Source organism: Melozone crissalis, unplaced genomic scaffold (genome assembly GCF_028551555.1).
Source record: "Melozone crissalis strain CALT ecotype California unplaced genomic scaffold, PUWL_Pcris_2 ptg000056l_1, whole genome shotgun sequence".
In the NCBI taxonomy this organism is placed as follows: Eukaryota; Metazoa; Chordata; class Aves; order Passeriformes; family Passerellidae; genus Melozone; species Melozone crissalis.
This window is the reverse complement of record NW_026535834.1, coordinates 5,822,304-5,849,084: the sequence shown is the minus strand read 5'-3', so window position 1 is coordinate 5,849,084 and position 26,781 is coordinate 5,822,304. Positions and strand designations below refer to the sequence as shown.

The 26,781-nt window shown below is 47.8% G+C and overlaps 1 protein-coding gene across 2 annotated transcripts in view; it reads left to right on the top strand.

Annotated features, from left to right (window-relative positions):
* Positions 1-26,781, top strand: part of DAAM1 (dishevelled associated activator of morphogenesis 1) — a 95,807-nt gene that overhangs the window by 32,108 nt on the left and 36,918 nt on the right. For both annotated transcript variants that reach the window (XM_054286753.1, XM_054286752.1), the window contains exons 3-4: positions 7,725-7,948; positions 21,264-21,353. In XM_054286753.1, coding sequence (XP_054142728.1) covers positions 7,766-7,948; positions 21,264-21,353 — 273 coding nt within the window. In that variant the 5' untranslated portion in view covers positions 7,725-7,765. The remainder of the gene's footprint in view (positions 1-7,724; positions 7,949-21,263; positions 21,354-26,781) is intronic.

Genomic DNA, 26,781 nt, shown 5'->3' with positions numbered 1-26,781 from the left:
GGAGAAATTCTGGGAGATCTTCCCTGCAAGGAGTGTCTTGGGTGAGTGCAAATCCCTCCCTGCAGGTAACCCCAGCTCTGAAAGGGCTGTGTCTGCCCTTCTGAGCCCCAGCACAATGCAGCACTGACAGCTGCTGCCCCAAAACAAAAGTGGTTTTCTTTTTTTTCTTTTTTTTCTTTTTTTTTTCTTTTTTTTTTTTTCTTTTTTTTTTCTGTGTTGCCTTTTAGAACTTGGCTGGGACACAGGGAGGTCAGGGGAATGCCCCAGCATCTTTCCTGGATGCTCTTCCAGCTCTGCCTCCCTCTGCCTTCCTGGAAAGTCTCTTGGGCATGGATAAGTGTTATTGTGCCAGAGTTTCAGGGTGCAAATCATGGAGAATATATAAAGGAGTGAAATGTGACTTGAGAACTGTTTCTTCTTCCTACCAGTGCCAGCCCACCCCACTTTTTTTGGTTTGATTCCATGAAAAGAGGACCACAGATCTGCCTGGTTTCTGGGAAAAGGGAATGTGTGCGTCTGTAAAATTGGGTCATTCATTCACCCTAGTGAATATCAAGAAATATATATATTTATATAGGTTTGCAAACTGGGTCTTGTCTGTGGCTCCATGTTGTTGTCCTTGTTCCTGGAATAAATGGTATTTGCCTGAGCTGATCTGCTGGAGCTCCTGTAAGATCTGTAGTGGTTTGGAGGATCTCAGCTTGTCACTGATGAAATTTACCCTTTTAGTGGAGAACTTGTCACCTCCTGTGTTACTGTGCTGCTCACCATCTAGATGGCTGGGAAACTTCCAGCAAGGTTTGGTTTTTTAATCCTCAAAAACCAAACAGAGTTTTGCTGCAGCAGCATCTTTCCTGGTTGGATTAATGTGTGCACTGAGCCGTGCACCACAGGGGCTGTGTGGGATTCCCTGGCCCAGCTCCTGATGGATGCTGCAATTCCTCAGCTTCTCCTTGGATCCAAGCTTGTCTCCATGGCCTGTGTGAGAATTAGCTGCTCACTTTTCATAGTTTAGGAAGGTTTATTAAACCTTATAAAAATACAACAGAAGACTGAATCAAGAAAAAAGGTTACAGTGCTGGCAGGAAATGTGCTCAGCCCCCTCACAATGGAGGTTTTTCCCCTTTTAATCCTTTAACCCTTCCCAAAATTCTGTCCATCAGCCCCTTTTTCACTGTCCAGTGGTGGAGATCCTGACTGGAGGTCAGATGCCACCACAGTCACAAGCCATCCCTCCCAGATGTCCCAACCCCAGCTCTCCCATGATAACCACGCAAGGGGGTACAACATAACCATAAATCTATAAAACTTTTCTCAACTATATACATGATATTTGTCCATTAATCGTGAGAATCAGTCGTGGCATTACTCATCTATCACAACAATCCATGGCGTTACTCATCTATCACAACCAAACAGAGTTTTGCTGCAGCAGCATCTTTCCTGGTTGGATTAATGTGTGCACTGAGCTGTGCACCACAGGGGCTGTGTGGGGTTCCCTGGCCCAGCTCCTGATGGATGCTGCAATTCCTCAGCTTCTCCTTGGATCCAAGCTTGTCTCCATGGCCTGTGTGAGAAATGGCTACTCACTTTTCATAGTTTAGGAAGATTTATTAAAATTTATCAAAAATACAACAGAAGAGTGGGTAAAGTAAAAAGCTTATGGCGCTGGGAGCAAATGTGCTCAGCCCCCTCACAATGGAGTTTTTTTCCCTTTTAACCCTTTAACCCTTCCCAAAGTTCTGTCCATCAACCCCTTCTTCACTGTTCAGTAGTGGAGATCCTGATTGGAGGTCAGATGTTCCACAGTGACAAGCCAGCCCTCCCAGCTGTCCCTTGATAACCTTGCGAGGCAGTACAACATACCTATAAATCTATAAAACTTTTCTCAACCTATATCCATGATATTGGTCCATTAATTGTGAGAGTCAATCATGACATTGCTCATCTATCACAACCACCACGGACATCCTTCAGCTCACCATCAGCCATCCCCTGCTCCAGATTTTGGCTGGTTTGCCAAAGGGAGCAGCGCTGCTCCGAGGATTGATTTCAGCTGGAGAGTGTTAAGACAGATCCCGTCTCACCCTGCTGTGCTCCACACTCTTCCCCCTGAAAAGTGGATTACAGAGCCAGCAGTGTGTGTGCTTCCCTTGGCAGGGGCCTCGCTCATGTGCTGGAGGGGTGACAGGCAGGCCACGCCATGGCACTCTCACTGCACCCTGGAGCTTGTTGCTCTTTTCCCTGAATAGCATCAACACCTCCAGGTGGGAGCCCCATGCAGACACAAACAAAAAAAACTCTCTCCCAGCACCTTTGTTAGGTGTAAAGTGGAAAAAGGAGGGCTTTTCTGGAGTGTTACAAATTCGTTGAGCTATGTCTTTCCCTCACTGGCTCTGTAATAAAATTGGTCTAATTTTTCTTGCTGGTTGTGGCCATCAAGCCCCCAAAGCTCGTCTGCCCTTGAGCTGAGTGAAATGTTTTCTTGTGAGACAGCAGGCCCAGATGTGTGCTTCAGGACGTGACAAATGCCACAACAAATGGTAAAAATAGAAAGAGGAGGTGACACATTTTAGGCAAGCACTGGGTTTTTGATGATGCTGGCAGATGGGGCTTTGCTGGAGTGAGCAGAGCAGCCATCTCCTCATGGCATCAGGGGCAGGGTCCTGGTGGCCTTCAGGTACCAGGGAGCCCAGGCAAGCTATGGAGACACAAAACAGTCATTTTGTTGGGTTCATAGAGTATAATAGGATTTCTGGGATGGGGAAAGAGGATCAGGGTAATTCAGGATTTGGCAGGTGTATTTATAAATCCATGAAACCCGAGTCTTTGAGATCTGCTTGTGCTGAGAATCAGAGCTCTTGTGATGCACTGGTGATGAGTCAGGCTCCTCCTGGCAGCTGCATCATGGAAAGGGTCCTGTTCCCATCCCTTTTGGGCTGCTGTTCTCAGAGTAGATGGATGGAGAAAAGGCGATCAATAGTTTAAAGCCTTTTAGCTGAATGTTTTGGGCTTTTTGCTCCTTCCTGATGACATGCACTGATTTCCACCGAACACAAACATTGCTTCCCTGTACAGCCTATGCCTGAAAACAGCTTTACACTGGAGAAAGGGGGTTTTGGAAATCAGCATGAGAGTTTGTGGCCAAAAAATCATTCTGGTTGCTTTAAACAGGAGCAGCTGTGCTGGGGATACCAGCATCATGCTCAGCACAGTGGAGATGCTGGAAATGGGCTCAGATCCTTTAAGCTTCTGTGCTGGAGGGGAGATGATTCCTGCTCAGAGGAAGGCAATCCTATTTCTGAGCTTTTTATTCATGCAAGAGCTCAATGTCAAACCTTATATTTTTAAAATTGAATAATCCTTAGACCCCCATCTCAGTAAAAAGTGTTTTCATGCACCATTGCACATTTTCATTTTCACATTTGGTGCAAATGTGAAATGGAGGAGCACTTTTCTCTCTTGAGAGGAATGTGCAGCTGCCTTTTGGATCAGCATAGCACCATGAACACACTTTGGTGGGCTCACAATCAGAACCAAACCCAAGAAGAGTTTGGGTTACTGAGTGGAGCCAAGGAAGGTGCTGACTGTCTTGGGTCTGTAAGGTGAAAAATGAAAATGTGCCTGGGAAGGGCTTTGGTGCTTCTCAGGAAATGCTGCAAATGTACAGCTGATCTAAAAAATGCTGTGGGAGCGTCCAGTTTTTATTGCTGTGGAGGTCTGGATGTGACTTACATGGGAGGAAAAATCATCTGGAATTGTTTATTTAGAGAAATAGTGCAAGGTGGCTTGCACTGTGCCCTGCTCTGGGTGTTGAATTCATGGGGAGAAACCCTGAGGGAGAATGAGCATTGCTCAATGGTGGGGTGGGACAACTGTAGGGTGCACTGTGTGGAATTGCAAATTCCTGCTTTCTAAGAGCTGAGTGAAGGGGTCCAGGTCACCTGGCTGTAACACTTGGTGACAGTGGTGGTGTCTCCCTAAAGTCCTTGCTGAAGCCACCATCACCAGCCAGCTTCGCAGTGATGGATGAGGGTTGGAATATTTCCATTGTTTGGGAGCATCGCAGGCTGTGCTGAAGCTCTGGCAGAGTAAAGACAGGCAGAGCTTGGCATGGCCCAAGATGCTGAAATTGGTGAGGACACCAATTCCCACCTTGGTGAGGACACCAAGGCAGAGGCGGTCAGTGAGCGCTGTTGCACCAAAACCACCTGGAATAAAGCTCCACATTCAAAGCCAGAGCTCGCTCTGGATCCTGCATCCTCACTTTGGGAGGGGAGCCAGGAAAACAGCAAGCTGATATTCATGTTTGAGGATTTAGTGGGTTTGGAGGAGGCGGGTGTGAAGAGGAGCGTGCGCTCCTCTGCTCCTCTGCGTGTGTCTGTGCCCTTGTTGGGTATTTTTAGGCTGCAGACCGCAGTGCTGCAATACCGGTGCTGGCTCCCAACCAGCTGGTTGGGGCATCGGTCACAGACAGGCTTTGGCAGCTCGTTGCTCCAGTTTAATTTAGCTTGCTGAGGAGGCTGTTGAATATGCAAGTGGTAATTGCTGCTCTCCTTTCCTTAAAGCAAAGGCGGAAGCGACACCAGGCTCCAATTTTCCCCTAATGACTGATTTCATTTAAACACTGCTCAGGGCGATGCAGGCTTGATGCTTTTCTTTTTAGGGCTGGGGAGAGCTAAACTTCTATCTCTGGGTATCACTGAGCAGGATGGCCTCCATCCCTCATGGTCACACACGTGAGCTAAGCTCCTTCTCCTCCTTCTCTTCAGTCTGGGTTTCCAGTTTGAACCTATCACAAATACATTTTCACTCTTGTTTCTGTGCAAACAGAGTTGTTTCAGAATGATTCAGCCCCATCAGTCCTGCCTTGAGATTTGGGCTTGGCTACAAGTTCCCTCAGTGACCCTTCCCAGCCTATCATCCCTGGCTCTGTTCATGCAGGGGCAATTAAGCATAATTTATTCTGGCCTGCTCAATAGTAGAGGCCAGAAGGCACCATCAGATCACAATCTGACTTAAATTTACTGATCTAATTAGCAGTCAAAGGTACAAGCAGGAGGTGGGAGCAGGACACTTAACATATGATGCGGTGTGGAACTTGTCCCTTCTGTTCTCCTTAACACAAGCCTCCAGATTGCCAGGGGCTGCTGCTTTTTCTTCTTGAATAACCAATTTCTGCAGGATTTGCAGGGGAGGAGGAGGCTGTGTAGCTGGACTTTGTTCTGACGTTGCAAGCTGCTCTGTCTGCAGCTCCCAAGGACCTGCCAGGGAGCTGTGTTTTGATTTTGATCCATCATGTCAATGAATATTCATCAGCCTTCTGAAGGTTTAATGCTATTTGCCTGGTAGCTAACATATTCTCTCCCTAACCTTTTTTTAGCCTTGGTTGCTAATAACCTACAGCCCACTCAGTCTACATTATAGGGTGGTTTGGTTTTTTAAATTGTTTATAGATGAAAATGAGGAACCTCAGTAGCTCCAGAGCTGGAAGCAGCTCAAAAGTACCTTGTCTTGGTTGCTATATGGCTGTCTGCTTTAAACCCCAAAACAAAACCTTGCCTTTTGGTCTGTCATTCAGACTCCTCATAAAACATTGTCAGGAGCGTGCATCTCTGAAGAGCAGGTGTTGTTCTGATAAAAGCTTTCCACACGTTTTTGTAAGCCCAAGTCAGAGCTTGTATGTAGCAGCAGGCTTTAAGGACGAGGCTGACATGGTGTTGAAAAGGGGATGGAAAATGCCCTGTGGAAGAGTTGGGTCTGTTTGCTCCACACCAGCTCCTGGAGCAGGAGCTGCTTTGAGAATGGTGTGGCTGTACCCATGGACTTGGAATCACTCAACTCTTCACATTTGAGGAGTCAGTGTAGGTTGGGACAGAGCTCCTGTGCTGGGCACAAAGCGCTGAGCAGCCACCAGCAGCACCTCCCTTTGCTCCCTGCTCCTTGTGGCTCTTTAAAACCCAAACCTGCAGCGTTTTCTCCCATATTGGAGTGAACAGAAATCCGTGTGCCTTTGGCTTTTTGTTTCCCTCCCTTCTTTGGGAGAGAAGCTGTGCAGCAGGTCCCCAAGCCCTGCTGACACCGAGGGGATGCCAGCAGGCTGCTAATGGATTTGCTGCGGTGCTGGCTGCCGGGGAGCCGTGATGAGAGAGCTCTCATGGCAGCTGAAATTCCTCCAGCGGCTGCATATTTCTACATCCAAGATGTAAAAAATGTGAAATGAGATTTGGGGCCCTTCAGGAAGGGGGGTGGGACTCTCCAGGCTGGGCACAGAGCAGTTGCACAGGCTGGGATTATCCTGCATGAAGATCCAATAGCTGTTTCCCATCGTCCGTGGTTCAGCAGATGATTACACCATGTGCTAGAAACGTGCCATCGGGATCATTTCAAGGGTCAAATCCTCTGTTAAAGAACTGTGGGTAGAGCTTGAATTTTCTGCAAGCTCCCTGCTTTGAGAGGGCAGTGTTTGCCATGCTGTGGTGGTGCAGGGTCTGACCTGAGGTCAGACCCCAGCCCTGGCTCTCCACAGGGCACAGCAGCTGTTTATTCTGCTGTATAAGTCCATAGCTGGAGGGAATGGCAGGCTCCAGGGAGATCAGACGCTCCTTTCCAAATGCTGACCTTTTTTTCCCCAAGTCTCTTCATAGCTTGGTTAATAAATCTGAGTCATCCATATTTCAACCTTGGCTGTTTGTCCAGTCTCTTAACATCTCAGTGTGTTGTTTCGCAGAGATAAAATATGTGGGTGTGTAACTTTGTAAGACAAATGTTTAGGCTTTCAAAAATTCCCTACTTTGCTGGTTGATTTTTCTCATTAGAGTGTTTCTCCACACTCCTCATTCCTCATAGGTGACTCTCTTGTGTTGTTGACTTAAGAGTCCCAATTTTGTGGCAGTTTTTTCTGATCCTTGCTATCATTAGGCAGGCAGGGCACATGGTTCCTGCCCTGAGCTTTGCTCCCAACCAGAGTTTCAGAAATCAGCAAAACCCAAGCGGCTGCCAGGGCGAGCGATGCCCGACGTCAGCACAGCTTAGGAAAATCTGAGCTACCGGCCCCGTGTGATTTTTATCAGCTGAAATCGCCTCTTGTAAATATTTACTGGAGCTGCAAGTAAGGTTTATCTAATTAAAGCCAAGCAAAACTTTCCATGAAAAAGAGCTGCCGTACAGGGGGTTGCTGGTGGATGTTTAGGGACACGTTTAAGAGTTGGGGGAAGCATGCAGGATATTTTTTCAGCTCAAGGCATGCTGAGCCATGTGAGGTCTACAAGGATTGAATCACCCATGGTGGGGACCTGGTGGCCCCGAGGACATCCAGCTGTTCTTACAGCAGTTCCCTGAATAATTTTCCATACCCCTGGCATGAAGGGATGTGAGGTGTGGGTATGAGGGGGGCTGGCTGCTATGGCATGGGGAGGTTGGTGCAGGTTTGCTGGGATTGGAAGAGGCCCAGGACTCCTCATCCCATGGGGACAGCGGTGACCCCTGCGGCTGCCGGCTCTGGCACGAGGCAAAGCAAATGCATCTTTTTTAATTTGCGTGGTCCTCAAGGTTGCCAGGACTGTAAACGTCAAATCTGAGCAGAAATATTTGGCACAAAAACCGTCTGTGCTCTTCCCCTCGGTGCCGAGCGCGTGGGTGGCTCGGTCCCTCCTCCCGCCGCGGGACGGGAGCGCAGCGCCGCGGGGCTCCTGCTCCAGCCTCCTCTCTTCTCTTCCCTTCAGGATCTAGTGCCCAGCAGGGAGGGACACGCAGGATTGTGGCCATGGCCCCGAGGAAGAGGAGCGGCCGGGGGATCTCCTTCATCTTCTGCTGCTTCCGCAGCAGCGAGCACCCCGAGATCACGTACCGGCTGCGCAATGACAGCAGCTTCGCCCTGCAGACCATGGAGCCCTCGCTGCCCATGCCGCCCGTGGAGGAGCTGGATGCCATGTTCACCGAGCTGGTGGTAAGCAGGATACTTCTTAATTCAGTGTTATTTTTTGGGGTTTCTCCCTCTTTCCCCTCAACCCACTCTTTGTAGTCTGTCCAGTCTTGGTTTTGAGCTTTCAGGCAAACTTTGGCGTGAACTGTTGCTGAGCCCCGAGCTCTGCTCCTCCCTGAAGTCCTGCCACTTTGGGGTGGTCTCTCTCATTAGAAACTCTTAATTTCTTATAGCAGGGGGTTGGGTCCAAGCTGGTATAGCAGGATGTTCTCCATAGATGTAAAGTGACTTTATTTGCTGAGTGATTTAATTTTATTTCATAGAAATTATCAGGTGTAGGCTGCACTGAGATTTGGAAAGTCAGGATATTGTTTCTTTATCCCTTGGTTCCAAAACTTGGAGAAACTTGGATTAAGAAAAAAATTGACAGCCAAAAAAAGCTTTAATTTCCTCTAAGCAAAAACATTTTGGTGTGGTATTTTGGATGGTGTTCTACTTTGAGTTCAGTCAGCAGTGAAATGAGCTTTTCCGACAGTGCTTGGATGTGTAGAGGGAGCTGGAAATTGTGACACTGGTCACACCTCAAGGTACAGCACATCCCATTAGATGCCAGGCAGCATGGACCTGTTGAGCCAGGCCTCTTGGTAGAGCAAAGCTCCAGGTTGTATTATAAAAGCTGGTTTTGCCAAGACATCCTTCTCCAAGGGTGTGGCAGGCCAGGACACCAACACAGCACAGTGGGGATGAAGTATCCCTGCAGCAGAACTCTTCCGGTCAGATTGGGTTTGTTCAGAAGTGGCTGTCTCTGTCCCAATTTATTCTCCACTGATAACTTGGCCAAATCAGGTTATCCTGGGGAAATTCTTTCTCATGGATCACTTTTCCCCTGCCCCAGCCAAAGCCTTGTTGGGCTGAAGGAGGCATCTCTGGATGCTAATTTGCCAGAGCTCTCCCAAGCCTGTGCACCTCACCTCAGCTCAGTATTTTCAAAACATCTCCTCCAAACTCCTCCAGATGCTTTATGCAGTGGCAGTGCCACAGGGAGGAGCCAGCCCAGCCTGGGGCACAGCCTGGTGTGACCCTTCTGCTCCCCAGCCCTTCTCCATGCTGTGGAGATTTTTAGTTATTTTCTCCCAGCCAAGGATGAGAAAAAGGCTCAGAGGCAGCTGCTGCTCCAGGGCATGCTGGCAGCAGGAGCTCCCTGGGGACTGAAGCCATGCAGGGAGGGGGACAGAGGGTGCCCCTGCACAAGCAGCTGCAACCCCCTGGCTCCCCAAAAACCCATCAGGCAGATCTCAACCCAAGAGGATTGAGAGGGAGGGAGGGGGAAGCCAAGCTCTGCCCTGTGGGCACAAGGAGGCAGATTCCCATTCAGGGCAGTGCAGTTCAAATCCCCCCTCGGTCCTTACAACGGCTCCTTCTTGCTCTCTGTAACCTGTTGGTGTTGGGTGTTGAATTTCAGCATTAGTTAAATGGTTTGGAAAGTGTCCCACTGTTCCTGTACAGACCCACTGTGTAAGGTTTGGAAGAGAGACAGAGAAAGCACTCAGAGGTGCTGGGCTGATTTCTGTGCCTGCAGGAGCCCCATGCCTTGGTGCTTGGCCCTCCTGGGTGGGATGGCTTGTGCTGCTCTGTGGGACTGGGGCTCCCTCCAAAATCCTTGGCTGTCTCAGCCCATTAGGTTGAGGGAAGTTAAAGGGCTTGGAGGGGATCTGGAGGTTTTGCCAGCTGGAGTTGGTCCTTTGCCAACTCTTCCCTTGCTGCGTTATCCTGACTTTTCTACTCCACTTGTTTGTGTCAGGGATCAGAGTGCAGGGATGGAGGATTTCAGGCCTGGGATGAGGGGTACCTTTGGGGATGTTGCAGCAGCATGCATGGACAATCCTCCCACAGACACAAACAACAGAGTGGGATCCCTTCTCCACAGATCCCAGCCTGCTGCTTACATCCCTTTCTTTTTGGAGCCATCCTGCAAAATATTCCCTGAGCTTTGTGTGTTTTTAAGTGTGCCTTGTTGATCTGAGGCAGGAAACATCCACAGTGTAAGAAATTGGTGATTGTCCCATGCCAGCAGCAGAGGGTGAGGGCCTGAGCTGCAGAGGGATGTGGAGCAGCTGTGACTCCAAGGTCAGCTGAAGGCTTGGGCTGCTCTCCCAGTGTCTGTTTTCTTGGCCTGTTTTGTGTTAGATGGACACTTTGGATTTTAACTGGGATAGGTTAATGGAACAGATAAATTGTTAGGGGTTTATTTTGTGTCTGTGCAAGTGTTTTTCACTTAGTTGCATTAGAAACAACAGGAAAATTGGATTTTTTTTTTCACCCGGGCACAAATTTCAGCAGTAAGAAATGCCTGATTTTCATCCAGACTGCAGGGACGATGCTCCCTGTCCCAGCCAGCCACATGCAGCAGGCAGGGGCTTTTCCCTGGCTCAGGGCAGATGCAGATGTTGTTGTTGTGGTCAATGACTGATCACTGCTTCCTCCCAGAGGAACTTTTCCCTTTCTCTGCCTCTCCCCAGCCTGGTCTGAATGGGTTTTGTTGGAGCATTGTTGGGATGTCGCTCAGGCGGGCACCGGCCCTGTCTGAAAGGATTTTCTTTGTCCCCCTGTCCTGCCGGGGCTCCGGCCAGGCTCAGCCACCCAGGGAGGAGCAGGTGCTGGCAGAGAGGCACAAACAAAAGCAGAGTATTTCAGCAAGATTTACTGATTTGCAGCTCCTCTGGCTGGGACAGTGCTTTATGATTTTGTGCAGCTTTCTGTGTCCTGCCGGCTCGAGTAGGCAGTGTTTGCTTCCTGAGGCTCCTGCCAAGGTGTGGCACCTGCCAGGCAGCATCCACTGGATTTAGGGAGTTTCAGGAGCCTCCCATAGGACACATCAGGAGGATCACTGTGCCCCAGAGAGGAGGAAATGTGGGGTTGCACAAACTGCCTGCAAACCAAGAGAACAAAGCTGTGCCATCTGCCACAGCTTCTTTCAAGAGGCTCCTGCGTATCCAGGCTAACAATACAGCATTTCTTCAAAGGCTGAAATCTTGCTTGCACACTCAGAAAAAGCACTTGCAAAGCTCCACATAATGGTGCCATATGGTAGATCTTGCCATAACAATCCTCTCTATTTTCTGCCAGCAACTAGACTTTCCAGCAGATGGGTGAATGACTGATGTCCTTTATATCTGCTTAACACTCCTTGTCACTCCGAGGCTTGTAATGAAATGCTCTGTGTGTGGTGCTGTGCACTGGGCAGGGGGCTGGGGTGGCTTGGTTTGGGGAGGATGGGAGGAGCCCCAGCATGACCCAGGACCCCTCTCTGGCTCTCCTCACAGTGGGGTGGGTCACGGTGGCATCTCCATCCCCGCAGAATGAGAGTGATGCTCTGGTGGCTGCTGACAGAGCTTAGATGTTCAGAGGAGCTGCTGAGTCTGGTGTGGCTTTGCTTGCCCCTGAAGCCCAAATTCTGCCTCTCCCTGATCCCACAGGCTGCTCCCAGCCTGCATCCCTGCTGCTGGAGGGATGGGTTCAGAGGAGATGCTGCCCCAGACATTCCTCAACACTTGTCTTGCTTTGAGGAAATTCCATTTAGTGCTCCCGATGGGGCTTCACAGCCTTTTCACTTCTGAGTTAGTGATGCAGAAGAAATTAGAGCAACCTCCCTCCTGCCCTGCTTCCTGCCCTGCATCCTGCCTGTGTGAAGTGTGCCCTGTGATGTGCAGCAGGCTGTTTTCAGCCTGTGAAACCAGAGCAGGTAACCTGCCCTGGCTGCCTCTGCCTAGACTCCAGCAGCTGTCAAATTTTTTGGGATTTGGGGAGGTGACACCAGGCTGTGGAGTGTCCCCAGCCCCCCAGACTCAGGATGGGTGCAGGCTTGGCCCACTGATGTTGCCTGTGTTTTTTATGCCTTCCCCTCACATGGAAGGCGGCTGTATCCCCTCCCTGCTGCTTTATGAAGTAGTGGAAACTTGTGAGCATGAGGAACAATAAAAAGGTCTCTGGCAGCTTATAAGATTTATCACAGCATTTGTTTTTGCTGTACTTGGGGCAGCTAATGCATTTCATCCCAGCTGCTCTCTGGATGCTATCAGGAGATGGTGAGGAGATAGCATCCCCTGTACAGACTTTAAATCTGTTGCCTTTGAAATGCTTCCTGATGGTCAATAGGTCTGTGGCTCATGATGTGCAGTGCTGGGGCAGGATTCTCCATGGATAATTGTCCCTTGGAGCTGTGCCTTGCCTTCCTCTTGGCATAATGATGGCTGTTTTATGTGCTGCTTGAGCAGGGAGCATATAAATGTGAGGAGAAATGCTGGTGTAGTCCGTGTGAGCACTGCTGTGTGTCAGTAACAGCTCAGCCTTGGGAACTCGGTGCTAGCAATCTCCATTGTGCTCAGGAACTTCAGCAATGTGCTTTCCCCCCCAGTTTCTAATCCAATAAGGAGAAAGTATGAGGTTTTGGGCTTTGCAAAACAACACGGCTTTTAAGTAGCAGCTGAGGGATCAGCTGCAAAGCCAAACTTTGCATTTCATGCTTGCAGGTCAGCTGTCATATTTTGCTGCCTGGTCCTTCCAGCATTAAGGACTTCAGGATTTTGAGAACCACTGGGTGGTGACCAAAGCCATTTTCCCTATATCTGCAAAGAAAAGCATGTGGTTGGTGTCTGGAAAAAATTGCAGTTGTGTTCTGGGCAAGCCACCCCTTTCTGCAGCGTCCATCTAGAGCCAGATGCTGAGCATGGAGCTCCTGACCCCATCCCGCTGCTGTGTCCCAAACCAAGCTCCCTTGGCTTATGAATCACTTTTAAAAAGGCAAACCAAATGATAGGTAACATCTGCTTTTAAATTCACTCTGCAGGGATCCGTGTGCCATGTGGACACTTCACCAGGCTGCCCAGGTTTTGCTTTTTTTGTTTCTCTGATGTGAGCAGTCTGGGCCTGCCAGGCTGCCATCCCAGCCCAGCGCTCAAGGCGCTTGTTTTCATCACCTCGTGTTGTTAACACCCTCCCAGCTAATCTCTAAATGTACCTTTTGATAAGCAAGTCTCACACCTACTCGGTCAGAAAATAAGGATTTTCTGCCTACCTGTGTTCTCTGGACCTGAATGAACCAATGCACCAAGAAACTCTGTATTTCAGCAGAAATAGCCCTGTAATTGCACTATCTGTTACTGCTACAAACCAGTGTGGGGGCTTGCCCAAAAACGTGCTGTTCCCAACCCCAGATTCTACAAAGAAGCCATGTTACAGCACAATGTAAGGCAGGGAGCACATAAGGAACCCCTTTGTTTCCAGGAGAAGTCCAAGTGGAGTGGAAAAATAATACAGTCTACCTGCTAAATGCTTTCCACTTTGCACTTTGTAAAAGAGGAGGCCACATCCCTGGGAGATGCCTGGCAGCTCGTTTGGTAACACATCAGTGACCTTAATTGAAGCATTTAGGTTTTTGGCTTGCACTTGCTCCCAGCATTCCTGGCACAGGTCACCATGGAGGTACCAGGCTCTTTGGACAGGGAATCTGCTCCAGGAGCAGTCTTATTCCCCACTGCTCAGTGGCTGGGTGGTGTTGCTGGAGTTATGAGCAGGACTGGACAGCAGATGAGCTGTGCTCTGTCACCGTGCTCAGCTGGAGGCATTCCTGCCGGGAATAGCCTGTGCCTGCCTTGTATCCATGTGCAGATACCAGTGGAAGCTCTGAGTGTCCGTGCTGCTGTAGCATCTGCTGCTGGCAGAGCCTGGCTGTTCCTCAGCGTGGGAACATCACCAAGGTCAGCTTTTGGCAGCTGAGGCTTTTGCAGCCCTGCAGGGAGGATCCTGCCCGAGTGCCCAGTGATCCCAATTCACATGAACTCCAGTGCTCCAATCAATACCATTATTTACAGGGATCAGCTTCCCTTTCCCAACCACACCCAACATCTGTAAACCAGTCTATGCCTGCTTGCAGGTGACATCTGCTGGGTGTCAGACCCTGAAACCATTGAAATCACAGAATGGTTTGGGTTGGAAGGGACCTTAAAGATCATTCCAACCCCCTGCCATGGACAGGGACACCTTCCACCAGACCAGGTTGCTGCAGGTCTCATCCAGCCTTGGTCAGAAGTGTCCTCCTCTAAGGGTAACTCTGCTTTGCACCTGAGTAAGCTCTTAAAATGCTGTTAGGATTCCAGGTGTGACTAAAGCCAGGCCTGTGGGGGGTGAGGACTTGTCCTATCCATTTCCACCCTCTGCTGCTCCATCAGCATCAGGCTACAGCTGGCTTCTGCTTCCTGTGGCTGCATTCTCTAGTTCCCACAACCAGAGTGGTGTCTCTTGGGATACTTCCAGGATTAAGGGGTGGGATACTTTCAGGATTAAGGTGTGGAGCTTTGTAGCCTCTGATTCCATCCAGCCCCTTTTGAAACCCTTCCCATAGCGTTATCTGGGGAAACCTTGGCATGGTGTAGCCTCAGACCATGCACAGTGTTCCTACCTGAGCATCCCTGTCAGGCTGGGGACATCTGGAGCCACTCTTGGCTTGATTTCCAGCTTGAGCGCTCCCTGGGATGCCAGCAGCAGCAGGAGTGTCAAATCTGACTGAAAAGGGAGCTGCTGCTTGGATTCTGTAAAGAAGTCCACATTTGAAACCTTACTTATTTGCCAGCTCTATGTTTTATTATGATAGGAGGTGCTCCCACCAAAGGACAGCCATCCCCAGCTCTGGTTGATTGGATTGAATCCATCTGAGCTGTCACAGTAGTGGATAATAGGCTGAGACACATTTTTGTTGTTTTTTCAGGGTGTATGTACAATTGTGTGGAAAAAGGTCACTGGTGATGCACCTGCAGGGCTTCTGGATCTGAGAGTGCTCTGCAGGGTGAAACTGTGGAGATCAATAACTCAGGCTGGAAAAGTACCCTGGGTTAATTAAAATGGGAGAAAGGTTTTCCTGATGAGGTCGGTGAAAAGGTCACAGGAGGCTGAGCTCAATAAATAACATTTTAAAAAAAGTGTATATGAGGTTATATAGATATATATATGATAACAAAAAAGGAGAAATTAATGGATATCTCTCTTAAAATACACTAATATTGAAATATGAGCAGCTTTGAAACCTTTAGCCTTTTAAAATAATTATTGAATTAAAATATTAAAGCATGACATGCTGTCTGCCTCAGTTAGGTATCTGAACTGATGGGAACATGAATCAACAGCAGCTGGAGTTTATTGAAGGGCTAAATCAGCTATTGGTGGCCATAATCTTTCCTGCAGGAGGAGGAAGAAATATATTTCATTTGTGTCTGTCCAATGTGTTCAGGTCAATAACTGAGCAGGGTGGATTGGGGTCTTTCTGAGACTAGGAAGAAAAATTCATTGTGGGAGGAGGTTAACCAGGCATGAGCACTTCCAAGTGCTTCTGTTACTCCTTGTTGTTGCTACTCATTCACTTGGCTGTAAGCAATTTCCTTTATTCAGGAAATTCATAAAGGCAAAATGAATAATAATCTTTTATCTGTAATGCTTATTCATTAAAAATATGAATAGTTGATTTTTTTTTTGTTCATGTTCTGTAATTGCAGCTGCAAGTTGTCACGGAGAAATTAAAAATACACAGTGATAATATTAGCAGGGGTTGGCTTGTCTGAAGAGCTGTTTTTAAGCTCTCAGGGTACTGTAGCTGAAAAGAAGTGTGCTGAGGAGGAGGCATTTTTATTAGTGATAATAAAAACAAAAGGCTTTTAAAAAAACACCCTGAGATAAATCTTCATACACTGAGAATTGCAGAAATAAAGCTGCAGCTGGAGGAACTCCTCCTGCAGCACAGGGTGGGTGTGGAGGCAGGGGCTGTTTGTAATCAGGATTGGTTAATAAGGATTAATATGCCTTTTTTTCCCCAAGAAAACAGCTTAAAAGGAAAATAAGGAGCTGAGTGGGGTGTGCTATGGGGCAGGGGTTTGCTGAAGGCAGCAGGGCCAGCACTGGAAGCAGCAGCTGCTGCTCCGGCCACATGGGCAGCGGAAAAACAAGGGATGAGGAATGGGGGGAAAAATGCTGATTGCCATTTCCCCTGAGACCACAGCCTTCTGGGATAAATCACATTGATGAACTTGGAGAAGAATGCCTGGAAGAGAGTGAAAAAGCAATATGACCCCTGAGAAAGGAAGGCGGTGCAGGCTTCAACAGCCTATTATTTATGGACTTCTTAATTCCCATGCTGGACCCCTTAATGCCAAACTTTGCCAAAAAGTTCACACTTTGTTTTTTCCTTCTATTTTTTTCCAAGTTTTTTGAACATTCTTGGATCTCTCTCATGCTTCATTTGATAATACAAGAGATCTCATCTTTACATGCTATAGTCTCACTTACAGAAGGTTCTAAACTCTGTGCATCTATCCACCAGGAGTAAATTCACTTGCTGTTTATTATGTTGGTCATTTATTGATCCAGTGACATCTTTCTGTATGTGTGTGTATATAAATAAATATAAACATAATATATATAATAATGTATAATAAATAAATAAATAGATAATGTATTATAATATTATATATTATATTCGTAATAAATAAATATATACATTATATATAATTATATATATATATATGTGTGTGTGTGTGTGTGTGTGTGTGTGTATATGTATATATGTGCATACCTGTATATATAAGTAAATCCAGAGAGAGAAGTTGTGGATGCCTCATCCCTGGAAGTTTTAAAGCCACGTTGGATGGGACTTGGAGCAGCTTGGTCTAGTGTGTGGCATCCCTGCTCACAGGGAGTGCATTGAAACTAGCTGATCTTTATGGTCCTGCCCAAAACAAGCTTTTCTGTCACTCTATAAAGATATATATGTATGTTTATACAAACCCAGCACAAACCAGCAAATTTTAAATAATCATTATGTCAGTTATGACAGTGATTGACCCCCAGTCTCTTCCATGTACTAAACTTACACAATTTCTCAACCAGAAAGGTACATTGGATTTAAAGGTTTTTCGTCTTCTTTTCTTACAACCTGTAAGGATATTTTGGAGTTGCAGACCCCTCTGTAGGAAGCTGTTCCTTATTTAATCTCTACTCCCCAGATGCTTCATGCAGGATGTTTGATGGCACGAAGGACCTTTGGGATGAAAGGGAAAAACCCATGCTGGTCACACTGTGGTCTTGTGGACATGAGTGGGCAGCACTTGGGCTCACCCAGCCCCAGGAGCCCATCCTGGAGGTCATTCCTGCAGTCAGGAGATTTGCAGCATGCTGCTGTCTCCCTCCTGTTGCCCCCACTAATGCTCTCAGTCTGTGGAAGGTGCTCATTAAAACATGGCACGAGTGAAGTGACAGGGGCAGGAGTTTGTCTCAAAGGACTTTGCTGTGAGTCTGAGGCTGGACTTGATGCTTTTCCTGCTGGGAGAGTTGAACATTTCCATCAGTGGTTTTTTGGCTTGATCTGGCTTTGCCTTCAGGAGGTGGTGGGAGTTGCCAGTGGCTACCAACCAGAGAGGTGGTGACATCTCCCTCCTTGGAGATATTCAAAAAGCCATCTGTACATGGCCCTGCTTGACCAGGGGGTTGGTTGCCCACAGAGCACCTCACACCATCGAGGTGCCAGCTTGGGGAGGTGCAGGCCATGGGGACATCTGTCCCTGAGTGCAGCTGCGTGTCCTCCAAGGCCGAGCTGTGCACCACTCGTTACTTGTTTGGCCCACAGAGTTGTGCTCACAATGTGCTGAGCTGAGCCACACATTTCTCAGATAGCTTTAGGTGACATCTCACCTTCAGTGGAGCTCAGAGATAGGGGTTGAGGCTTGCTTGGCTGCAATGGAGAGCTGTCAGCAGAGCACACAGCATGGAAGTGTTGTACCTCCTGGAAATAGCAAAATACACACTAAGAGTCAAAGCTTCCCTGTGAGTTTTTTGGTTTTTTTTAAACCATATTCATATGAAGATTTAATGTGGAAACCTGTTTCCTGATGTAAAGGTGAATAGTTTAGCTGTACAGGATAAATATTTAAGAGTAGCATATCTCTTTCCAGTAAAAACACTCTGGGCAGAGACTTCCTTTGGGTGGTAAAACGAGGCTGTTATTTTTTATGCCACTGACCTGATTCCAAAAAAAAGTATTAAAAATAGTGGATTGGCAGATCCTGACATGGGAAGCAGCCAGGTGGAAGGGCCAGAGCTGTGAAAGGTGAGGGGTGAGGGCTGTGAGGGTGATGGACACTGACCCATGGTTGTCTTTTCACTCTTCAACAGCTGCCAGCATCACACGCTGTAGCTGTAGTGGGAGTGTGTGGACTGCAAATGGCCCACAAAATGAATTGCCAGTTAGAATCACCTAATTATCAAGCTCATGATTATTAATTGAAGGCCCATATGGGTGTGATTTTCTGCACAGCTTATCTGCCACGCTGTGACTCGGGTTGATTGTTAAAGGCTTTGTGGGAGCTGCATTTCTACACCTATAGCCTCCAGAAAACAGGTGCTGCTCCTGTCCTTTCTTGATCTTTGGAGCTGGAAAGGGCAGTTTCTGAGCAGCCTGCACTGAGATGCATCAGTGAGCCTAAGCAATGAGCTGGAGGTGGCTGCAGGAATCCCCAAACACATAAAAACCAGCAAAGACCTGACTCTTCCCAGCTGAGTCACTGTTGGGGCTCTGAATTACGGTCCTTAGTCACTCCTTGATTATGAGGATTTTCATATTCACTGGGTGCCACACAGCATTTATTCAAACACCTCTCCCAAGCATCCTGCAAGATATCATTAGGTAGGTGTTGTTGAGTGATGCAGGGCTGTGATGACTGAACGTGTTAGAGCTGAGGCACAATGAAATGTGCTGTGTGAGACTTAGAGGCATTTCTGCACCTTTGTTGGATGTGTTTGCACGTTGTCATGTGCCAGCACCTACCTAATATGTTCTTCTGTTTTGTCCCTTCTTGCTCCTGCTTAGGTTTCAGCTTGGTTTAGTTTTTTTTTTTCTTGTTAATAAATCTTCACATTTGTACAAGTTGTCTTTTTAGGGTATGGGCATTTTGAAAGTTTCAGTAAATATTTTTCTAAGGATCTAAGTGCAGATGTGCTTTCAGGCCAGATTATCAGATTCACATGGCCAGAAAGTGGGGTCACAGTGGAAGCAGTTTCCTGTGCTCTCTCAAATCTTCACCACGAGGTAAATATTCATCAAGAGCCCCTTGTCCTCCCCCCCACTCCCAGATTTACTTTTCCAATGAGCTGAATTTCAGCTGGGTCCCTGTGTGGGTGTCATCCTGTTGGTCACCTTTAGACTTTGAAAAAAGTGTTCAAGGCCAGGTTGTGTGGGACCATGAACAACCTGGTTTAGAGGGAGGAGAATGTTGGAACTGATGATAATATATACATATAATATTATATAACTGATATTATATATCTATATCTATATCTATAGCTATAGCTATATCTATATAATATGATATAATGGATGATATAGATTATATTTAAGGTCTGTTTCAACCCAAACCATTCTGTGATTTCTGTGAGCTGAGGCTGAAGCAGAGCTTGGATGTTTGACTGGCTCATAGCCCGAGGAGACAACGGGGAAGTGCAGTTTTGATTTTGAGGCATGGAAGGGTGACAAGGCTTGCCCAAGGCTGGGGTGGAGGTTGGTTGCTTAATAGGAATCTCTGACCTCCCAAGCTGTCAGGACATGGGAATGTTTGAGCATGGCTCGGGTTGGATAGTCCCTAGCCCAGGTCCTCCTCCTTGCAGGTGCAGGAGGATGAGATGTGTTTTGCACTGAGCTCAGGTTTTCTCAGTCCTCTCTTTTCCCCAGTCTCTGTTGTAGCAGCATGACTTTTTCTGTTGTAAAGGTGTCCAAGTCTGCTTCCAGAACTCCACCAGCATCAGCTCTGTGCAGCGTGGTGGTTTGAAGATTTGGGGTAAAAAGGTCAGGGAAGAGGCAAAGCCTCTTCAATGAATATGTAATAGAAAAAAACTCTGCAACACCTTTCCTTTTGAGGAGTAATTTCAACCAGAAGAGAAATCAATACCTGCAGTGCATAGATAAGCCTTTCTGAGCTGTTTGGGGCTGCTAGCAGCCCTCTATCTCTGGTTGTTGTGCTGGAGGGCCCCTGGGTTTGGGTTACAAGATAGCTCAAAGCTCCCTTCCTTGGCTACTGGGTGCAATATGAGCTTGAATTATATCAGCTGAGTTTCCTGGTGGCCTGTGGGCTTGCTGGTGCAGGGACCCATCTTTTGCCAGAGGCATCTTGCTCAGCCTTCCCCAAATGGGGCCTTGATTGGGGTGCAGAAGCTGTTTTAGTTGCTGAGTGTTATTGTTCAGGCAGGGAAGCTTTAACAGTTCTCCATATGGGGGTTTTTTTTGCTTGCTGGAATTAAATGTGTAATTTTTAATGGGGATCCTCTTACTTAAATCCACAGTCTGGGTGGGATGAGTTGGCTTGAAGCCATGGCAGGGCTTTCCTGTGACCTTCTGCAGCCTCTCCCTGCTGCCCCCAAACCCCTCCAGCACGAGGATTATCATCAGTGCTGGTGGTTTTAAGAGACACCCATGGTTCTAAGATCAATGTTGGCTTTAGCAACGAGCCTCCCAGCCCTGCCTGAATGTTTTATTTACTTCCCTCATAAAAGCTTTGACCTACATCTAGCACCAGGAAGCGATGAGGCTTTGATAATGCTCGGGCATCCTGGCGGAGGGCACGCTGCTAAGCGAGCTTCCAAGTCAGAAATGGATGTGTGCTTTAAAACATCAGATAAACCAATAAAGGCTGCAGTCAGTAAACAGCTTTATCTCTGCCAGGCAGTACGTGATGCAGTTTTGATGGGGAAGATGTACCTCTTTATGATCTGTAGGTATTAGGAAAAGAGCCTTCTATTTTTAGCTGTAGGAAAACAAAGCAAAAGCCAAACAGTTTTTGATGATATGAGGGTGTCAGCAATGGAAATGGGCTGGACCACTTGGGGTGAGGTGCTTCAGTGAAGTAATGATGATAAAAAGAAAGGTCCTGTTTGAATTTTTCTTTGCTGTGTGTCTTAGATGAGATTGCTCACCTGAAGCTGTCAGTGTGAGTCTTGTGGGCAGCCCTGATGGCTTCATGGGTGTCCTTTCCAAAACACTCACAGCCTTTAAAAGCAATGAAGGAGATGTCTGGGAGGGACAAGGCAGGGAAGTTTGCAGCCCAGAGTCAGGAGAGGTCAGCAAGAGCAGGATGAGGATTGGCATCATTGTCCTGACAAATCCAGAGTCATGGGGTGATGCTGTGGGATCACTGCTGTGCTGTGGTGTGACCCCACATTGATTTACACTGCTTGTCTGGGGGCTGTGTCTGTGCCATCAGCTGTTTGAGTACTCATGGTGCATGTTTTGTGTTTCTTTTCCCCTTTTCAGGATGAGCTTGACCTCACAGACAAGCACAGAGAGGCCATGTTCGCGCTGCCGGCCGAGAAGAAGTGGCAGATCTACTGCAGCAAGAAGAAAGTAAGAGACTTGTTGGGTGCTGAACCTCCTCCCTCTCATGCAGGATGGGGGGAAGGACATAGCTCTCTTGGGGTGCCAGGTGGTATTTGGGGTGTCACAGAAATGGGCCTGTGTGACTGTGTTCACAAGGGTCCGAGGATGAGGGAAGAGACGAGGATCTGACTCCATGTTTCAGAAGGCTTGATTTATTATTTTGTTATATATATTATATTAAAACTATACTAAAAGAATAGAAGAAAGGATTTAATCAGAAGACTAGCTAAGAATAGAATAGGAAAGAATGATAACAAAAGCTTGTGTCTCGGACAGACAGTCCAAGCCAGCTGACTGTGATTGGCCATTAATTAGAAACAACCAAATGAGACCAATCCCAGATGCACCTGTTGCATTCCACAGCAGCAGATAACCATTGTTTACATTTTGTTCCTGAGGCCTCTCAGTTTCTCAGGAGGAAAAATCCTAAGGAAAGGATTTTTCATAAAAGATGTCTGTGACAGGCCTGTTCCTGGAGTGACCCTGGGAAAAGAAACTCTTTGGTTCTGAGCCCATTCAGGCTGGAGAGAGTGTCCCCACAACCCATATGGGTGTCTCCAACACCATGCAGCACATCAGGGCCATGTGGAAGGAACCCTGTGGGCACTGAGGTTGGCCTTACAGGGGTGAGGGACTGCTCACCATCTCCTTTGAGCCCCTCCCAGTACCTAAAGGGAGCTTACAAAACAGATGAAGACAAACCTCATAACAGGGGCTCTTGCAGTAGGACAAGGCGTAATGGTTTATACTGGAAGTTTATTTAGGTTAGACTAAAGGAAGAAGGTTTTTACAGTGAGGGTGTTGAAACACTGGCACAGGTTGCCCAGAGAAGCTGTGGATGCCCCATTCCTGGAAGTGTTTCAGGCCAGGTTGAGTGGGGTTTGGAGCAACCTGGTCTGGTGGCAGGTGTCCCTACTGACAGCAGGGACATTGGAACCAGCTGATCTTTAAGGTTCCTTCCAACCCAGACCATTCTGGGGTTCTGTGATGCCATTGCCAGATTTGCCTCTGTGCCCTTCATCTCTCTGCAGGGGTGGCTGGGCAGTCACTGCCCCTCTCAGAGGGTGCTCACTGCTGTAAATGTCTCTTTTCTCCTGCTGTAGCAATGGCACCAGATTTTCCATCCACATTTTAGGCCAAGAGCAGGCTTACCTTGCTCATGTAGGATTAAGTTTTAAGCCTCTCATAAATACCCCTGAAATCCCTGTATTATTGTTAGACAGAGGCCTGCCATGCCCCAGATTTAAATGGGAGGGGAGAAGGGATGTGAACAAATTACAGGCACTGCTCTGGATCAACAGGAGAATGGGCAGGGGATGCTGCTCCTCACTCCCTGGTGGATAAGCAGAGCCTGGCCCTGGTGTGTCTGGATAATGGGAGAGTTAAATCAAGCAAAGCCATGTAATTATTATGGTGAGTGCAGATTACATGCTATCTAATCTCCTGAGGAAGGCTTTAGATGGAGCTGATGGTGGCTCTTTCCCTTTCCAGACCCTCCTTGCTCTCATGGGTTTTTAAAGGCTGAGCTGTGAAACTCCTTGGTCATGGGGAAAAGGAGCCACAGGAGTGTCTGTGGCATCCTCTGAGGGTCCATCTAAGCCTGGATCCTGGCTGCTGCTCTCCTCTGGTCCTTATTCCTCTCTGGCTGTTCCAGCCATTCCTTCCCTATATGCCTATACCTATAAATATAGCTATTAATATAATATAATATAATATAATATAATATAATATAATATAATATAATATACCAATATAAATAGAAAAATACCTGTAACTATATATAAATACAAATATAGATATAAATATATATGTGCACACCTGTATGTATAAGTAAATCCAGAGAGAAAGAGCACATGTGCCACTGCTTGCTCCGATGGAGACAAATACTTTTTAATTAAAAATGAGTGAGGCCATATCAATGAAGGCTCCAGCCATGGAGGAAATCAGGAATGACATGGGCTGGAGAGCATGTCTGTGCACAGCAGGCTCTGGGCTGTCCTGCCCTGTGTGGTGATGGCTGGTGAGCAGCACAAACACTGGTGGATACCCTGGCAGCTTGTGGTAAATCTCACTTGTGCTCCTGTGTATTTATGAGTCCAGATCACCTACATGGCAGCCTGGCATCAAGGAGAGGGGCTGGATTCCAGGTGATTTGGGAAGTGCAGGGTGTGCCTGTGTTTAACAAGTTGTTGCTTGAGATGCTTCTAACACCCAGTTTCACCTGGTGGGTCCCAAAGCTGGACATCAGTGCCAGGCAGCTGCCTGATTACCACCAATACAGAATTGTCCTCTGAGCAGTTTTTGCTCCTTACTCTGCTGCCAGTTTTGGCTGGCACTTCTGCTTTGCTGTTGGTGTCATCCACCACACTCAGCTCTCCAGAGCACATCCCAGATGTTGCTGTTTTATGTATTCCCATGACAGGCAAGATTTCATAAAAGGGAACCAAAAATGAGACATTTTTTGCTGAATTGTCCTGGAAAGAGACCTGACAGCACCTGTTGAGAGGAAATAGGGGAAATCCAGCTGTCCCCCAGGGATGTTTCTTTCCCTGGAATATTCCCCCTGGCCTGCAGCCCTGGTTTTATCCTGGTTTCTCTGCCCTGCTAGCAGCTGGTTTTATCCCAGCCCTCCGGACTGGCTTGGCAGGGTGGAGGCTTTGTCCTCCCTGATTCTCCATCCATGGAGGGAATAGGTTTGATCCCATCCTTGTGGGCTGCACTGCATGGACTCCTCGTGGTCCCAGCCCTCCTGCATCACCCTGTGTCACTCAGGGGACAGACAGAGGGACAAAAAGCATCTCGTGGTGGGGCTGGCCAGTTCTGTCAGCAGCAGCCTGAGGAGAAGCTGGACTCTGCTCTGAATCCAGCAGCCCTGCAGTGCTGGGGTCAGGAGAGAGATTTATAGATTATTCTCTGAAGTTGTCAGCCCCTCTGCTGCTGGGGTAAAGCAGGGAAATGCAAAGGCAGGGATGAAATCTGCTTTTAGAAGTGGTATTTCTGGACCATGACTCGTCTCATAGCTCATCCCAAAATATTTCACTCCCTGCTGGCCCCGCTCTCCAGGAGAGGATATTGCTAGGAAGTGCAGAGAGGAAGCAGGAGGGTTTCCAGATTTGCTGTTTCTTTGGCTGTGGGTTTGCCTCAGTGCAGGAGTGTGACTCAGGATGGCCTTTTTCCAGAGGGAGTTAATGATTAACCCTTGGTGCATAGTCTGCAGGACCTGTTTAACCACAGGGGATTTGGCTCCTGACAGCCCATGCAGGTCATGCCAAGCTGTTAAAGCAGCTCAAAGGGTGGCTTTTATGAGCCTCAAAATATAGATTGGTGCAAGGTGTTAGAAGCTCAGAATAAATAACCGGGTGGGAGGGATGGGTAGTGACAAACAGCTGATGTAATGCAGGGTTCTGCTCCTCTCCCTTTGGGTCCAGCTGAGCATTTCCAAAGCTGGAGCAGAGGAAAAATGACCTGCAGGGATGCCAAGGGATGCTGAGCTCTGTCAGCTTGTGTTGAGAACCCAGTGGCACCACACTAACCCTGGGTGCATTGCTCTGAGCAGTGTGAAGCAAAGCTTTTATCTAAAGTTTCCTCAGGGGTCAGATAAAAACCTTTTGCACTAGGAAAAGGCAGCAGTGGTGATTTTTCAGGGGAAATATGTAATAAATGAGTGATGTCTCTCCAATTATCCTCTATTTCCCAGGCAGACAGCCTCTTTCCCCTCCAACTGCTCCTTCCACCCACTCCCTCCAGAGAGCTTTGCTTTCCAGCTCCTTCTTCCACTTGTCCTGCTCAGCCGTGCAGCTCTTTTTTGGGGCTTGCCTTCCATTTCCTTCATTTAAAAAACATCAATCCCCCATATTTTTTGCTGCAGTAGTCAGAACTAAGAGCAGAAGCTGACAGAGATGGCATGCAGGGGAGGGGAGGATAAATCAGCTGGGCATTTTGCCATGCTCCAGGGTCACCTGGGATGGATGGGAAGGATCTCATGACCTCTGAACACACAGATATACCTGCTGTTATTGCAGCAGCAGGTTGAAATACCATCTCAGGTGTCATTTGCTCAGGCTGACAGAGAGAAACTGCCTGTTAGCATGGCTGGGGATGTTTTTCACTGGGAAATGTTTATAGTTTTTATCTTTCAAGGTAATTCCCCTTTTAGTTCCAATCACAACACACTTTTGTTTAAGCAAGGTTTTTCTCCCTCACCAGCCAAAAAATGCATCTGTTAGCAATCTTTTTTGGATTTTGAAGCAGAGCTTTTAAAACAATGAACCAGCTGACTACCAAAGGCATCTGGTCATGCTATATTTGCTTATGGGGAGCATAATTTTTAAACCCTGGGAAAAGTGTACAGGGGCACATGTGTGTGTTTGTGGAGGAGAGGGCATAGCAAGTGTTAGCATATGGAAAAACCAGAGCAGGCTGGGCTGGGCTGGTTCAGACCCTGAGATCCCAGCTTGGGGAGAGTCTGATGAAATTCCAGCCCTTTGCAGCAGGGCTCCACGGGGAAGCAGCTTTGGTGGATCATTTAGGTTCTGTTTCAGGGGTACCTGGAGGGATGAGGGAGCCCTGGGGGGCTGTGGTGGGTCCAAACCTCCACCAGCACACTCCTGGCAAAGGCTGGGCCATGCTGGTGGAGCTGGGCTGGATTTAAACATCTCATAGAGGCTGCTTGGCTTTAAAACCCATCCATGCCACAGCCTGCTTCCTCTCATCATCCAGGTGGATCATCCAGAGCAGTCAGGGAAGGAAGGGTTGCCAAAATCCAGTGAGCTGCCACTGCTGCCAGCTTTCCCTTGCCCTGCTTATGGAGCAGCAAGGAGGGGTGGGGAAGACTGTTCAGAATAAAAGTTATGTCAGGACAATGTGTAAAAATGAAGGGGGTGTTTCTGTTTTTGCAGCTGGTGCCAATTGAACAAGGTTTTTTTTTTAATCCTTTCCTGAGGAGTTCTCCTGGGGCAGACCAGGCTTGCAGGTGGTGCCAAGAAGGAGGTGAACCACCAAAATAATTGAATTTTTAAGGTTAGAAGGACCTCTGAGATCACTGAATCCATTAACCCAGTGCTGCCTGATCACCCTTAAACCATGGCCCCAAGAGCCACATCCCCACTTTTCTGAACACTTCAGGGATGGTGATTCCACCATCCCTGGGCAGCCTGTTCCAGTGCCTGACCACATTTTTAATGAAGAAATTATTCCAGACATCCAGTCCAAGCCTCCCCTGGCACAACCTGAGGCCATTTCCTTTTGCCCTGTCACTTGCTACCTTGGAGAAAAGCCACTGGTGGTGTCACTGAGGGGCTTGCATGGAGCTGGCTACTGTGAGCCAGCCCTTTCCTTCCAGCCCTGTGGGATGTAGCCTGGTGTGTTGGGCATCAGCTGGGTGAGGAGCTCAGCC